Source organism: Hyaena hyaena, unplaced genomic scaffold (genome assembly GCF_003009895.1).
Source record: "Hyaena hyaena isolate Hyena2069 unplaced genomic scaffold, ASM300989v1 scaffold_43, whole genome shotgun sequence".
NCBI lineage: Eukaryota > Metazoa > Chordata > Mammalia > Carnivora > Hyaenidae > Hyaena > Hyaena hyaena.
This window is the reverse complement of record NW_024080675.1, coordinates 477,413-490,754: the sequence shown is the minus strand read 5'-3', so window position 1 is coordinate 490,754 and position 13,342 is coordinate 477,413. Positions and strand designations below refer to the sequence as shown.

Below are 13,342 nucleotides of genomic sequence, written 5' to 3'. Positions count from 1 at the left end.
AGAGCTCAAACAACTCAACAGAAAAATGGGCAAAGAATATAAACAGAGGCAACTGTAGGGTCAGAAAACATAAGAAAGTATACTCAACCTTTAAATACTACTGCATGCCTGTCAAATTGGCAAGAAAATTTTTAAAGATGTGTATGTGTGTATATATAGATACAGATATACAAATATACAGATAAATATATATATATTTAGAATGCCTGACAGTAACAATTATTGGCAAAATATGGGAAAGCAAGAACATATAAAATGTCAAGAGGGAAAAAGTTGCAGAATGTGATCAGTATGACATAATTTAAATTTACATAAAATTTACATAAAAATTTAAAAACAAATGCCATTTATTATTTATGGTTACATAACCATAAAGTAAAAGCATAAAAACATGGATAGGAAAGATCCACTCGGCTTGAAGATAGTGATTACTTCTAAAGTAAGAGGGAGGCAGAATAAGATGGTGAAGGAGCACGAAGGACATTTCATCTCTATCCATAGCTTTTAGTTTCTAAAAAGGTCAGAAACAAATTTGGCAAAAATGTGAATAGGCCTTAAATACGAGTGGTAGCAACAAAGATGTTCATTATGTCATACTCCATATTTTCTATATTTTTGAAACATTTCAAGAATTTTTTAAAAATCAACTCTGGGGGCACCTGGGTGGCTCAGTCGGTTAGGCGTCCGATTTCGGCTCAGGTCGTGATCTCACGGTTCGTGGGTTCGAGCCCCACGTCGGCCTCTGTGCTGACAGCTAGCTCAGAGCCTGGAGTCTGCCTTCAGATTCTGTGTCTCCCTCTCTCTCTGACCATCCCCTGCTCATGCTGTCTCTATCTCTATCTCAAAAATAAATAAAACATTAAAAAAATTAAAAAAAAATCAACTCTGCCCCTGGGGCACTTGGGTGGCTGAGTCAGTTGAGCATCCGACTTTGGCTCAGGTCATGATCTCACTGTTCATGGGTTCAAGCCCCACATGGGATTCACTGCTGTCAACACAGAGTCTGCTTTAGGTCTTCTCTCTCTCTACATCTCCCCCACTTGCTTGCTCACTCTCTCTCTTTCAAAAATAAATAAATATTTAAAAAAATAAAATAAAGGAGCTCTGTGGCTATATAAATTTTTTAAAAAGTCAACTCTGCCCAATAAATATATATATAACGGAATAGGAAAAAGCAACAGTGAGATAGTAAAACTGTGTAGAAATTCTGGCTAAAGTGATGGTGACCTACATTAGAAGTGATAATAACAGGATGAAGAGAAGTAGATGAATGTGAGATTATATTTCAAACGAATAATTTGTTGGATTAACTGATAGACAAGATATGAGGAATTCAAGAGAGGAAAGAATCAAGGTTGACTTCTAACTAAAGCAATAATGTAGGTCAAGGTGCCACTTACTCAGATAGGGAAAACTGGGAAAAGAACCAGTTAAAGGACATGAAAGAATTCTGTTTTTATGTTCATCTCTTTTTTTTTTTCACTCAAACATAAGCTCTTTGAGAATCTGTCTGCTTTATATCTGTATTTCCCAAAGTTCCTAATCTAACTGCCAGACCAATGTTATACACATTGCCTAAGTACTGCTTTTTGAAAATTAGATAACCTGCTTTAAAAAATGTCAGCTTTCAGGGTCACCTGAGTGGCTCATTTGGTTAAGCCTCTGACTTCAGCTCAGGTCATGATCTCACAGTTCATGAGTCTGAGCCTGCCTTGGGCTCTGTGCTAACAGCTCAGAGCCTGCTTCAGATTCTGTGTCTCCCTCTTTCTCTGCCCCATTCCCTGCTCATGCTTTGTCTCTCTCTTTCAAAAATAAACAAACATTAAAAAAATAGTTAAAAAATTTTTTAATTAGTAACGTCAGCTTTCAGGGAGCCTGGGTGGCTCAGTCTGTTAAGGATCGGACTCTCGATTTTGGCTCAGGTCATGATCTCTTAGTTTGTGAGTTCAAGCCTTACGTCAGGCCCTGCATTGACAGTACAGTCTGCTTGGGATTTTCTCTTTCTCTCTTTCTCTGCCCTTCCCTTGCTCACATACTCTCTCTCTCAAAATAAACAAATAAACTTAAAAAAGAGTCAGCTTTCAAATAAATTTGATATCACTTACTATTCTAACAAAAAGAAAAAACTTTCAAGAAGTTCCCATAAAAGTTTTCCCATGCAGCTTATTCAAACTTTTAGGTTCTATACAAATTTATGCTTTCTATTTTCCCCCTAAGCCATTTTAATTAATTTTACATGATTTTGCCAGTTTGATTATAAGCTACACAGTATTATAAGGTATCCCACTATAAATGATGGGATTTATAATAAGGTTATTACATGGTATCTCTTTACACACTTGTACTTACATATTTTAGTTCTATATTATAGAACCCCTCATCTCTCATGATTCATAATATAACCTCAATAAGTAGGCAGAACAATGCTATAATATTTAGTGACAGAGCAGGAATTAACACTTAAAGGATCAGGCTTCAAATCTAGAATGCACCATAAAGAAACTGAGGTTGAAGAAATCAAGGAACTTGTCCCCAGATACACAGTTAATAAAACTGTAAGTTAATTTTGCTATGCCTAAAGAACTTACGCTATTCTAAGTTTATAAACATTACAAAAATGTAGAATGACAAAATATAAAAATTTATCCAAAACATAGATTCTAATTATTCCTTTGGTTAATTTTGAAGTCAGAATCATATGATATCAAGAATTTTTTCCACTATTACTACATAACTGGAATGGTGGGAATAAACTCATGCAGACCTTCAAAAGATCAGTTAAGTAAATTTGTTTTCCCTCTTAAGATAAAAAGGTTATAAGTTTCTTTAGAGGAAAATTAATTATATCTAAAAAGTAATACTTGGAGGGGGCAGCTGGCTGGCTCAGTCAGTAGAAGATGTGACTTCTGATTTTGGGTTATTAGTTTGAGCCCCATGTTAAATACAGAGTTTACATTTTTTTAAAAAGTAATACTTGGATAATTATGATATCACAAGTATCAATTATTTTTATGTTGTTCAAAACCAAAACAAATATATGTCAAACACTGCATTTCGGCAACTTACCCTTTTTAATGAGCCATGACAATTAAGCATTAGCTCCTAGGTCAACTTTTATTTGTCAAACACAGTGAATGTTGTGATTTTAACAAACTTCAGAGTATCTTTACACTTGTACATCCTTCGTGGTTTATCTCATTGGCTTTGGGAGACTTAGGAGGGGTAGGGGACTTGTTAGAAAGTAGTGCACAATTTGACAAAGATAAAGTAGTCAAAGACATAAGTATAAATAGGCCATTCAAATAAATCAAGGTCTTAAGTGTTTTTTCTAATAGTTCAGAAATGGTACTTCTGAGTGCCAAAGGAAAATACTAAAAGGTCTCTTACGAAAATTTTTTCAAATTTTAAATGTAAGAATAGAGCATTCAAAAATATATATGATCCACATTTTTAGCAATGCAAATTGTTGCTAAATTTACATAAGTTTGTATTGATTTTACTTCTCTGTGTTTTAAAGGATGCATCTAAATGGAAACAGAATTGAGTTTAAAGGTGTATCAAGTGTGTATATATCTCTTCTTGAGTTCAACATTATATTTTTATTGGATTTTATTTTGTAAATGATGAGAAACCAATGATGGTTATCACAGTGGGGAGTGATACTATGAAAGCTTTAACAGTATAGCTTTAGCTATAATACAAAGAATGAATAGTAAAGTAGCAGCTAGAAATGGGAAGGTATTACAATAGAAGTTAGAGATTGAAAAGGTGTTATAATAATCTAGGTCAAAAGAAGAGCTTTATACATTCAGATTCCTGGTACCTACTCCTGGAGATCCTGAGTCAGTATGTTTAGAGCAAGTTCTGTTAACCTTAGCTGAAGAGCTAAACACAGATGACTGGTAGTGAGTTAGAACATCAAAGGGAAGATACCCTTCACGCTGACACCTTTAAAAGAGTATCTGGAACTCATAAAAATTACAAGCGATGCTTCACTTTTACCACAAATGAGCACTGACTCACCTGGATCAGAGTCATACTTTAGGTCCAATGGATGTACAACAGGGTGGTACTGCTTCTAAACACAAAATAAATTAAACAGAATTAATGTAATCACTTAATCCTTCATAAAAACATTTCCTTCAGCTAATATAAGTAAATATACTATTAGTCAGTAGAACCATTCTTTTTAGGGGGCGAGGGGAAGATCCTGAAATCTATACGAGAGGGGAAAAGAAGAAAAGGCCAAATTAAGTCTGAATTATACCTTTTATAGTATTGCCACCTACTGCACACACTAAGAAATAGCACCATTAAAAAAGTTTTAAAAAAAGCAAACAAGCAAATTAAAGGCACAGAGATTGGATTTTGTATTTAAAGTACAAGGTAGTCTCCAAATTATGAATAGATTGTTTTTCAAAAGTTCATTTTAAGGTAAGGTTTAGAACTCAGAACTCATATTTCCACAGAAACTCTGGTTTGAAAAGTGGCCAGGCCACTACCATGTCAGCATACGAAAGCCTCTACGCCCAATGATACACTGAGACTGTAAGAGTAGAAATATGGAAACAGGATCCACCTGCTGGGTTCAGCAGCACATATACTAAAATTGGAGCCATACAAAGAAAATTAGCATGGGCCCTGCACAAGGATGACACAGAACAAGACTCACAATTCAGCAAAAAGAAAAAGGGAAATATTCTGCCTTACTCCTGCCCAAAGCCAGCAGAAGCCAAAAATGTTTTCTAAAAAAGCTGTCTTTAGTATCTTTACCCCATTCATCCATTTTGCATCGGTTTTTAAACTTCCAATTCACCAGGCTGCTAACTTTCTTTCTTTTATGCGATACTGATTACTAGGTTTCTTTCCATGAAAGAAGAGGGTAGTAGTAGGGAGAGAGCAAGTAATTATATTTTGAATGTTTTCCCTGAGGAAACATTAAAAAGCAGTAGGGGGAACGGAGTAGGGTATTTCTTTGAGAACTGATATGGAAGAAAAAAAATGAAAAATTCTGCTTATGTTTTTTTCTCATAGAATAATGACTAAAAGTTTTAGGTAAAGTAACTGCCTTTACTGTCTTAAACAATTCCTGACAAAAAAGCAACAAGAAAATTTATATGTGAAAGTCTGGTAATTTCAGAAACTAATGACAAACAGTATAACATAATCTAAAGCAACACGTGTTTCTCACTCCAGAAGCAATGGCATTCCCAGCAAACTCTTGTCCCATCGTGACTTTTGGAGCAAAACAAATTACACACAATTCATAAAGCAAATTTCGGTGTTATGAACAAGTATTTAAACCTTCATCATTAATTTGACTAAAGGGTCTTCCAAAATATATAAACATACGCACATAATGTGAAAACACAAATGACATGCAGAAAGAAAAGGTTTAAAGATAAATTTATTTTGCCTTCCTGGTCTCAGAATTGTAAAGTCATGGTCAGTCTTTCATCTTCAAATTCTATTTTAAAAAGAGCTGTATTTAAAATCTAGTATGACTTAGAACAGGAAAAAGTCTTCCAAGAGACAAACAACAGTAATTGAGGAAGAAAAGACAAAGAAAACAAAACATCATTTATGTCCACATAGATCTTATACTTTAATTTTTTTATTATAGTAAAATAGACATTATGCAAAATTTACTATCTCAAAGACAAATCATCTTACCAGAATTTCTTGTTTTGCTTTTATGGTTTTGATGACACATTCAAGGATCTTCCTGGGATACTGCTTACGCTTTGTGGCTATGTCTACTATGATTTCATCAAACTGATCTTCAAGTACTTTGATATCAGAATCTATTTTAAGAGGAAAAAATTTCTTAAAATACGTTGCTTATATAGTAATATAATACAAATAAGCTAAATTTAGAAATCACAAAACAATTGAAAAACAAATATGGTAAATTAATGGATGCCCCCACTTTGGTGATTCATTCATTTATTTACTCATTGAAAAATCAATTACTGAGCACCTAGGGGAAGCTTGGCCTAAATCAGAAAAATACACAGATGAATATAACATGATCCCTGCTCTCTAAAGGATAACAGTTCATTGGAAGAAAACAAGTAACTGCAAAACAACGTGATAAATTCAACAGAGGTATAAACAAAATGCTATTCAGACACAGAACAAAGGAACATGAATTCTACCTGGGGAATTTTAGACTGTATACAGAAAGTAAGATTTGAGCTGAGCCTTGGAATCTAAATGTAAATCCTTTAGATTAAAAAAGGGTAGGAAAAAAATTACAGAGAGAAGCATTTTAGGTAGAGGACACTGTATTTGTAAGATCATAGAGTTTTGGGGAAACTGTTCTAAAACTAAAAGTTCTAAATGGTTGCAGGATAAAGCACAAAGAAAGAAGGATGATATAATTATAAAAGAACTAGACTGTAAAGGGCAATTAGTGTCAAAGTTTCTAATATGTTTTGAGTTTATTATGTGCTCACCAAAGCTGTGACAGTAGCAGAGAGTAGAGTTGCTAAATGTGAAACAGACACAACTGGACAAACAGTAGGAAAAGTAAGAGACACAGTGACTTTAGAATTTCTTTGATTTAGCTAGAACTATGTTATCTGTTGCTTTCCTGTTTTAAAATAGTGATTCTCAAACTTCAGCAGAATGAATAATCACATGGAGACCTTGTCAGAAGTGCAGAAATTTTGATTCAGCAAAGGCCTCTGAAACGGAGCCCCAAAATTAGACACCCCAGATGAAATGAACACAGATGGTATGTCAACCTTATTTTGAAAATCATCTTAAAGAATAAGTAGTTAAAAATACTAAAAAGTTAGGCCATTGGCTTAAATGGTCTCACGTCACATGTGTTCTGCTGTGTAATCTATGCTGGAAATATCTCTATTTTATTGAGTAGAAGTTTCGTTAAGAAGTCTGAAATTGTAATATACATATTTTTGGAAACATTTCCAAACATTGCTGATATATATCAGCATATATATACACATTGGGTAAAGAATAATGACGTACACCAAGTATCTCTTATTCATGTGACAAATACTCATTAAGTCCAACTAAATTACTTCTTTTGAGAATATTATGAAAAAATCAGCCACTGCTTACTTTGAATACTCTCTTAAATGGACAGCCCTCCCTAAATATTAATTTATCCATTTAAAAAATTCAATCATTACTCTGAAATAATAATGTAGTATTTCACAGTTGAAAAAAAAGTTTCCCAGCTAAATCTTCTATGTAGGAGAAAAATGGTTTCTCAGCGCCACCTAGTGATAGAGCTACAAAACTGAAATGTATAAACAATTTGACCAGGGAAGATTTTTGTCACCAATTTAACAAGTATTTGCTGGGTACCCACTATGTGCCAAGCTAAGTGTTGGAAATTTAGCGATAAGAAAAACAAATACAGCCCATGCTCTCAAGGAACTTACACTTTAATTCTTAAATATACTTGGTCAAACCTAAAATCAAGTCCTTTCAGGGTAGTTACAGAGGAAAGGAGAAAGTTGATTTCACTCATATATTCATTTTTTTCATTTCATTTCTCCACTCATTTCTAAAATGATCCCTGGGAACAAAATAGACAAAAAAAAAAAAAAAAAAAAACCCTCTGCTTTGTGAAGCTGACTTATTGCTTCTATGTATTAGATCAATACAAATCCTTTTAATTCTACCTGCTGAATGAATATCCCTTGAACCTTTTTCTCTCCTTTCCTACTTAGGGCAAGCCTTCACCATCTTTCACTGTACTATTGCAATAACTTCCCTTCGATGGACCTGCCTTGAATTGCTCTCTTCTCCAATTTATCCCCTACACAGCCAGCAGGTAGCTTTCTAAAACACAAAGCTTTTCATGTAAATTCTACTTTAAAAAATCTCCACCAGTTCCCCATTGCCTACAGGATAAAATGCAAATTCCTTAGCAAACCCTCAGGGCTCTTTGTGATCTGGCCCCAACTTATCTCTCTGGCCACATCTGCCATTAGTTTTCCAGTTCATTTCTGGTATTTTCCAAACATATCACTCCTTTGTGCCTTTGCACATGCTGTTTTCTTTGCTTCAAATGTCCTTCCTCCTTTTTATCTAGCATGCTATCATTTATTATATGCATTTAATTTAATAACAATTCATTCTGTTAGGTCTTCTCCCCCTTCCCAAACAGTATAGTAATTCCTTGTCCGTTTCCTTCTATTAACATTGAGTTCCTAAATGGTAAGGACCATGTATTCTCATCTATGTTCTAGAATTTGGTATAATGCCTGGTGTTATAAGTGCTCATGAAAGATAGTAAAATTGTAGTATTCTTAACTATTTCCCCTCACAGTTATAAAGAGGAAAAGGGACAAAGAATAACCATACTCTACCTAGGCTGCCAATTTATTAGAAAATATATATCTTAATCTATAAATTGATGAACCATATTGCTAAAGGCAGCCTGGAGCAAACAATAAAGCAATTCCAAAGTGACTTCACAGAACAAGAGTCAAATAAAGACACAGTAAAGGCAGGGTAGTTTGAAACTACTCTTAGGTGACTGTGATACACCCCCTCTCCCCTACTAACTGGCAATCACTCTGATAATATCTGTGAATTCTAATGTTTCTGCTTTTACCATTTTAACATATAAACCAGAAAGTGAACTTTGGTGACTCTGAAGAGATAACTATAATAAATCCCAAGGATTAGACATGAAATTTTCTGGGCAAAGTATTATCTTAACGTTGAGAAGAAAAACTATAACCACAGAGATTACCTGATGGGCCTGGAATGAGCTCAAGAGTAAAAATGGACCTAGTGATATCAAGCAGTGATATCAAGTTATGTTGGTCAGACTCTAACATCACTATGGGGAAAGACAAGATACTCTGACCTGCTTGTCAGGGTAGTCCTTCTCCTAGACTGCTGGAAAACTCTGCCCCTCTTCCCACATAGATCTTTCCTTTTCTACTAATTTTTTCCTTCTTACACTGACCATTTCTATTAAAACTTTGATTTTTTCAGATATGTCAACATCATTAGCACAATCAAGTCTTCTTTGAAGAAAATAATCTGTCTTTAAGGAGTTTTCTCCATATATTTAACTCATACTTTACATAGTACTCTTATAATTTAACTTCATACTTCTCAGGGTACTTCACTATCTACTCTAAGGATCACCTGTAAAACTACAACTTGATTTATAAGATATTAATCACAAATTCTCTGGGCCTGTTTCTTTGTCTGAAGATAGTTGTACAGTATTTTCCAGTAAACTACTGACAAGGGTACTTTCAAAGATGAATCAGATTCTTGTTTAGAATGCCCAGACAGCATATATATAGAATCAAAGTACCTACTGTATTGTTTGCTTCAGACTATGGCTTCCATAGTCTTCTAGATTCATTTCCATCCCCCCTCCACCCAGTGAAGGAGATTTTTTAAAAGGGACACTGAAAATGGGGATTAAAAATTAGCATTTGAAATAAAACTAGCTACAAAAATAATTCGGAAATTAACGACACAAGGAAGAAGTTAATACACATACCCAAAAAACTATCTGAAGCTTCCTGCCATGCTTGCCCGTTAATGCTGACATTCTCTTGCACAGCTGATTCAAAAGTCTGAAATAAATGCACAATACTCAAGTCATGAAAAACAACTTTAAATATTGAATTAAAACATTTTTCAAAGTAAGAATTTCAGATATGTAGACAATATCAAGAAAAGTAGACTAGTTTATTAGTATATTGTTTTCAGTTAAGTTAAGATTCCATCAGTCATTGATTCTGTCTACATTTTAACTCTGATTTGGGGTCAGTTGAATCTCAAGGGTACAAGCACTACACATGCTGCTGAATGAGCATCAGTGTTAACAAGAGGGGACAAATGCTTAAAAGATAGTGAAATTAATTTCTTCATAAAGGACTCTATTTTTTAGAGATGTTCACTGAGATATACAGAGATGAAATGATAGGAGATCTGCAGTTTGCTTTAAAATAGCAAGTGTAGGGGTGCCTGGGTGGCTCAGTTGGTTGAGCATCCGACTTCGGCTCAGGTCATAATCTCACAGTAGATGAGTTAGAGAGCCCCATGTCAGGTTCTCTGCTGTCAGCACAGAGCCTGCTTTGGATCCTCCATCTCCCTCTTTCTCTGCCCCTCCCCCACTTGCACGCATGTCTCTAAAAATAAATACACATTTAAAAATAAATAAATCAAAATGAAATAAGGTAGGAAGTGTGGGGGCGGCTGGGTGGTTCAGTAGGTTGACTCTTGATTTCTGCTCAGGTCATGATTTTGCAGTTTGTGAGTTTTGAACCCCTCATCAGGCTCCACGTGGACGGACAGTGCAGAGCCTGCTTGGGATTCTCTCTCTGCCCCTTCTGATATCTCTCTCTCAAAATAAATAAGTAAACTTAGAAAAAAAAATTTTAATGACAAAAAACAAAATAAAATAGTAAGTATAATGGGGCACCTGGCTGGCTTATGTGACTATAGAGCATATGACTCCTGATCTCAGGGATTGAGTTCAAGCCCCACATTGGATGTGGAGTCTACTTAAAAAATAAATAAATAAAACAGGAAGCGTAACAAAATTTTGGTAACTGTTAAATTTGGTGATGGATATACAAGTGTCCACTGTATTCATCTATTTTTTTATAAAGTTAAAAATGTGTATATTAAAAAATAAAGAATTAATGGAATTTGGTAGTACCGTTAAATTGTTAAATGGACATTCCCTATTAATTACCCAACAATTTCACTTCTAGCAAAGTAGCCTAAAGAACTATTCCCATAAAAACATAAAAAATGCATTAGAAATGTTTATTAAAGCACTATTTGAAATTATGAAACATTGAGGGGAAAATAAAATCTAAATCACAATTTGGAAAATGGTCAAATATACTATATCCATATCAAGCAACACTTAAGAAGAATGAAGTATATTACTAAACAACATTGTCAAATAACAAAGACATATTTGATAGAAAAAAAAGCTAAACTGCTACATTAGCATGACACTATTAAAGTAAAAAACAGAAAAGTAAAACAACAAAGAGAGAGAGAGAGATGTAAAGTCATAAAAAAAGGATATAGATGGGAATGCCTGGGTGGCTCAGTGAGTGAAGCATCTGCCTCCTGATTTTGGCTCAGAGGTCATGATCCCACCCAAAGGGCTCTGTGCCCAAACTGTGGAGCCTGCTTCAGATTCTCTCTCCCTGTCTCAAAAATAAACAAATGTTACCCAAAAACAGTGGGGTGGAGGAGGGTATAGAAAGATTACATGCTCCAGGCCCTCCATAATACTAAGTTACTTCCAAGGAAGAGGGATGGGGGAAAGGAATTCAGACTTTTGTTTTACGCTGTTTTTTACAATGAGAATGTATTTTACTCATTTTGTATGAGTTAAAAATCAACATAAATCAAATAATAACTGATAATTATGGGTTAAAGTAAATACTCTACACTTTAAAGATTTTATAAAATAAAATCCTTTATACATGGCCATTCAAAAATTATCTCAGAATACAAACTGTCATATTCATTGCAAAATCATATCAATGCAAATTTTTTAAAGTTTACTTGAGAGAGAGACAGTGCAAGCGAGCAAGGGACAGAGAGAGGGAGAGGAATCCCAAGCAGGTTCTGCACTGTCAGCACAGAGCCCGACAGGGTTGGAACTTACTAGCAATCCTGAGGGAAGCAGAAATCAGGTCACAAACTTGACTGACAGCTACCCAGGTGACCCAATCCAACTTTTTTTTTTTTTAGAATATCCATTACTATATTATGTGGATAGATATGTCAGCATAATTAAAGCCTCTGCCTTTTATCTACTCTTAATCTAAAACACAAGTGAATTCCTTGGTAGTTTAAGTCTTCAAATCTTTATCTTCTAATTCACTTAAATATCCATTAAATAAGGTACAGTAGGTTAAGCCAAGCTCCGTTTTTTCTGTAAGGTAAATGTTCTAAGTATGTTAGCACTTCCTAGAAAGGGGCAAATTCTAAGATTATTATGCAATGAAACAGTCTTTTCCCCAAAACTGCTAAAAATGTCCTAAGGTATGTCTCCATTCTTCCCTTGCTTGCAAGAAGGTAGCAGCAAAATTACTCTACACAAAACTGGAATACAGAATCACTACCCAGGGATTGTTCCTTCCTTTTTCCATTTAACCTTTATATTTGTTTGCACTGTGGTCATTCACAAAGTGTGAATTTTTTTCCTATAGATAAATTGTGTGCTTCCTTAAGACAGGTACCAGTCCCTCAATCTGTTGGGTCTTTTCTTAAACAGATAGATTGATGGATAGATAGATAGACAGACACAGATAAATACATAGATAGATAGATAGCTCCCTTCTTCAGGGTAGTGCAAAATATGAGAAGGGAAGGGGAATGATATGAGGGCCAGTAAAGTTTATAATCAAGACCGCTTTCTTATCTACTTTAGACTTTTAGGGAAGAGGTTTTCGCGGGCTTTCCATGAAATTTTAAAACAGGCAAAAGAAAGACCAAACGCTCGTTTGGTGACTGACTGACTTCCAGGATTACCCTTTCCAGGAGAATTCCTCCTGGAGTCTATGTCTGCACTGTCCAACAGGGAACCACTTGCCACTTGGTTACTGAAGCCTTAACATGTGGCTACTAAAGAGACGAGCTTTACATTTAAGACACCAGATTTGAAACGTTTAGTACTAACAAAAGAGTATGGAACGTCTCGTTCACTTTTTGCTATTACAAGCTAAAACGGTATCTTAGGTACAAATGGAGCGTGCTAAATAAAACATATCATTAAAGTTAATTTCACCTCTTTTTTTTTCCCTTTAATTTCAAGTTACAGACATAGCTCGCCTTGTATTTTTCTACTGGACAGCGCCGGTCTAAGCGATTAATGCTACCTGGCTGACACTAGCATCTACTTCGTCCCCTCGCGTTTCTCGGGCCGCTTCTACGCGAGCGGGCGGCACTTTGCGAAGCCCGGCGTAGGCTCCTTCTGGGCCCTGAGACGCGTGTGGGTTAAGAGGGTGTTAAGACAAGAGATGGCTACTGGGCCCGTACCCACTGCACATCTCGCAGCGCAGGCTCCCGAATCTCCTCTGGCAGCGCTTCCCCGAGCTTTTCCACAAAGCGGCCGCACAGTTCTAGCATTTCCGTCACGGCCCGCTTCGAGGTGCAGCGCACCCGGAAGTCCTCTCGAGAAGTGGCGGCGACCGACGCCCGGTCGTCCGCCCCGACCACTGTCTCCACGTCGCTCGGAGGAGAAGGGACCACCAACAGAGGAGCGCCCGCCATCTTCCCTGTTTGAACAGCGGGCGGGAACTCTAGGAGCGGAAGGGCGGGTTCTCACTGGGGGAAGCAGCACGCGTCCGGGCGGAAA

General features: G+C 35.8%; 1 protein-coding gene and 1 pseudogene across 1 annotated transcript in view; one reads left to right on the top strand and one right to left on the bottom strand.

Annotated features, from left to right (window-relative positions):
• Window positions 1-13,266, bottom strand: part of NSL1 (NSL1 component of MIS12 kinetochore complex) — a 32,304-nt gene extending 19,038 nt beyond the window's left edge. The window contains exons 1-4 of the mRNA XM_039230053.1: window positions 13,024-13,266; window positions 9,509-9,584; window positions 5,674-5,804; window positions 4,024-4,078 (exon numbers count right to left, since the gene is read on the bottom strand). Coding sequence (XP_039085984.1) covers window positions 4,024-4,078; window positions 5,674-5,804; window positions 9,509-9,584; window positions 13,024-13,257 — 496 coding nt within the window. The 5' untranslated portion in view covers window positions 13,258-13,266. The remainder of the gene's footprint in view (window positions 1-4,023; window positions 4,079-5,673; window positions 5,805-9,508; window positions 9,585-13,023) is intronic.
• LOC120230542 lies at window positions 4,581-4,678 on the top strand (annotated as a pseudogene).
• Window positions 13,267-13,342: the final 76 nt, after the last annotated feature.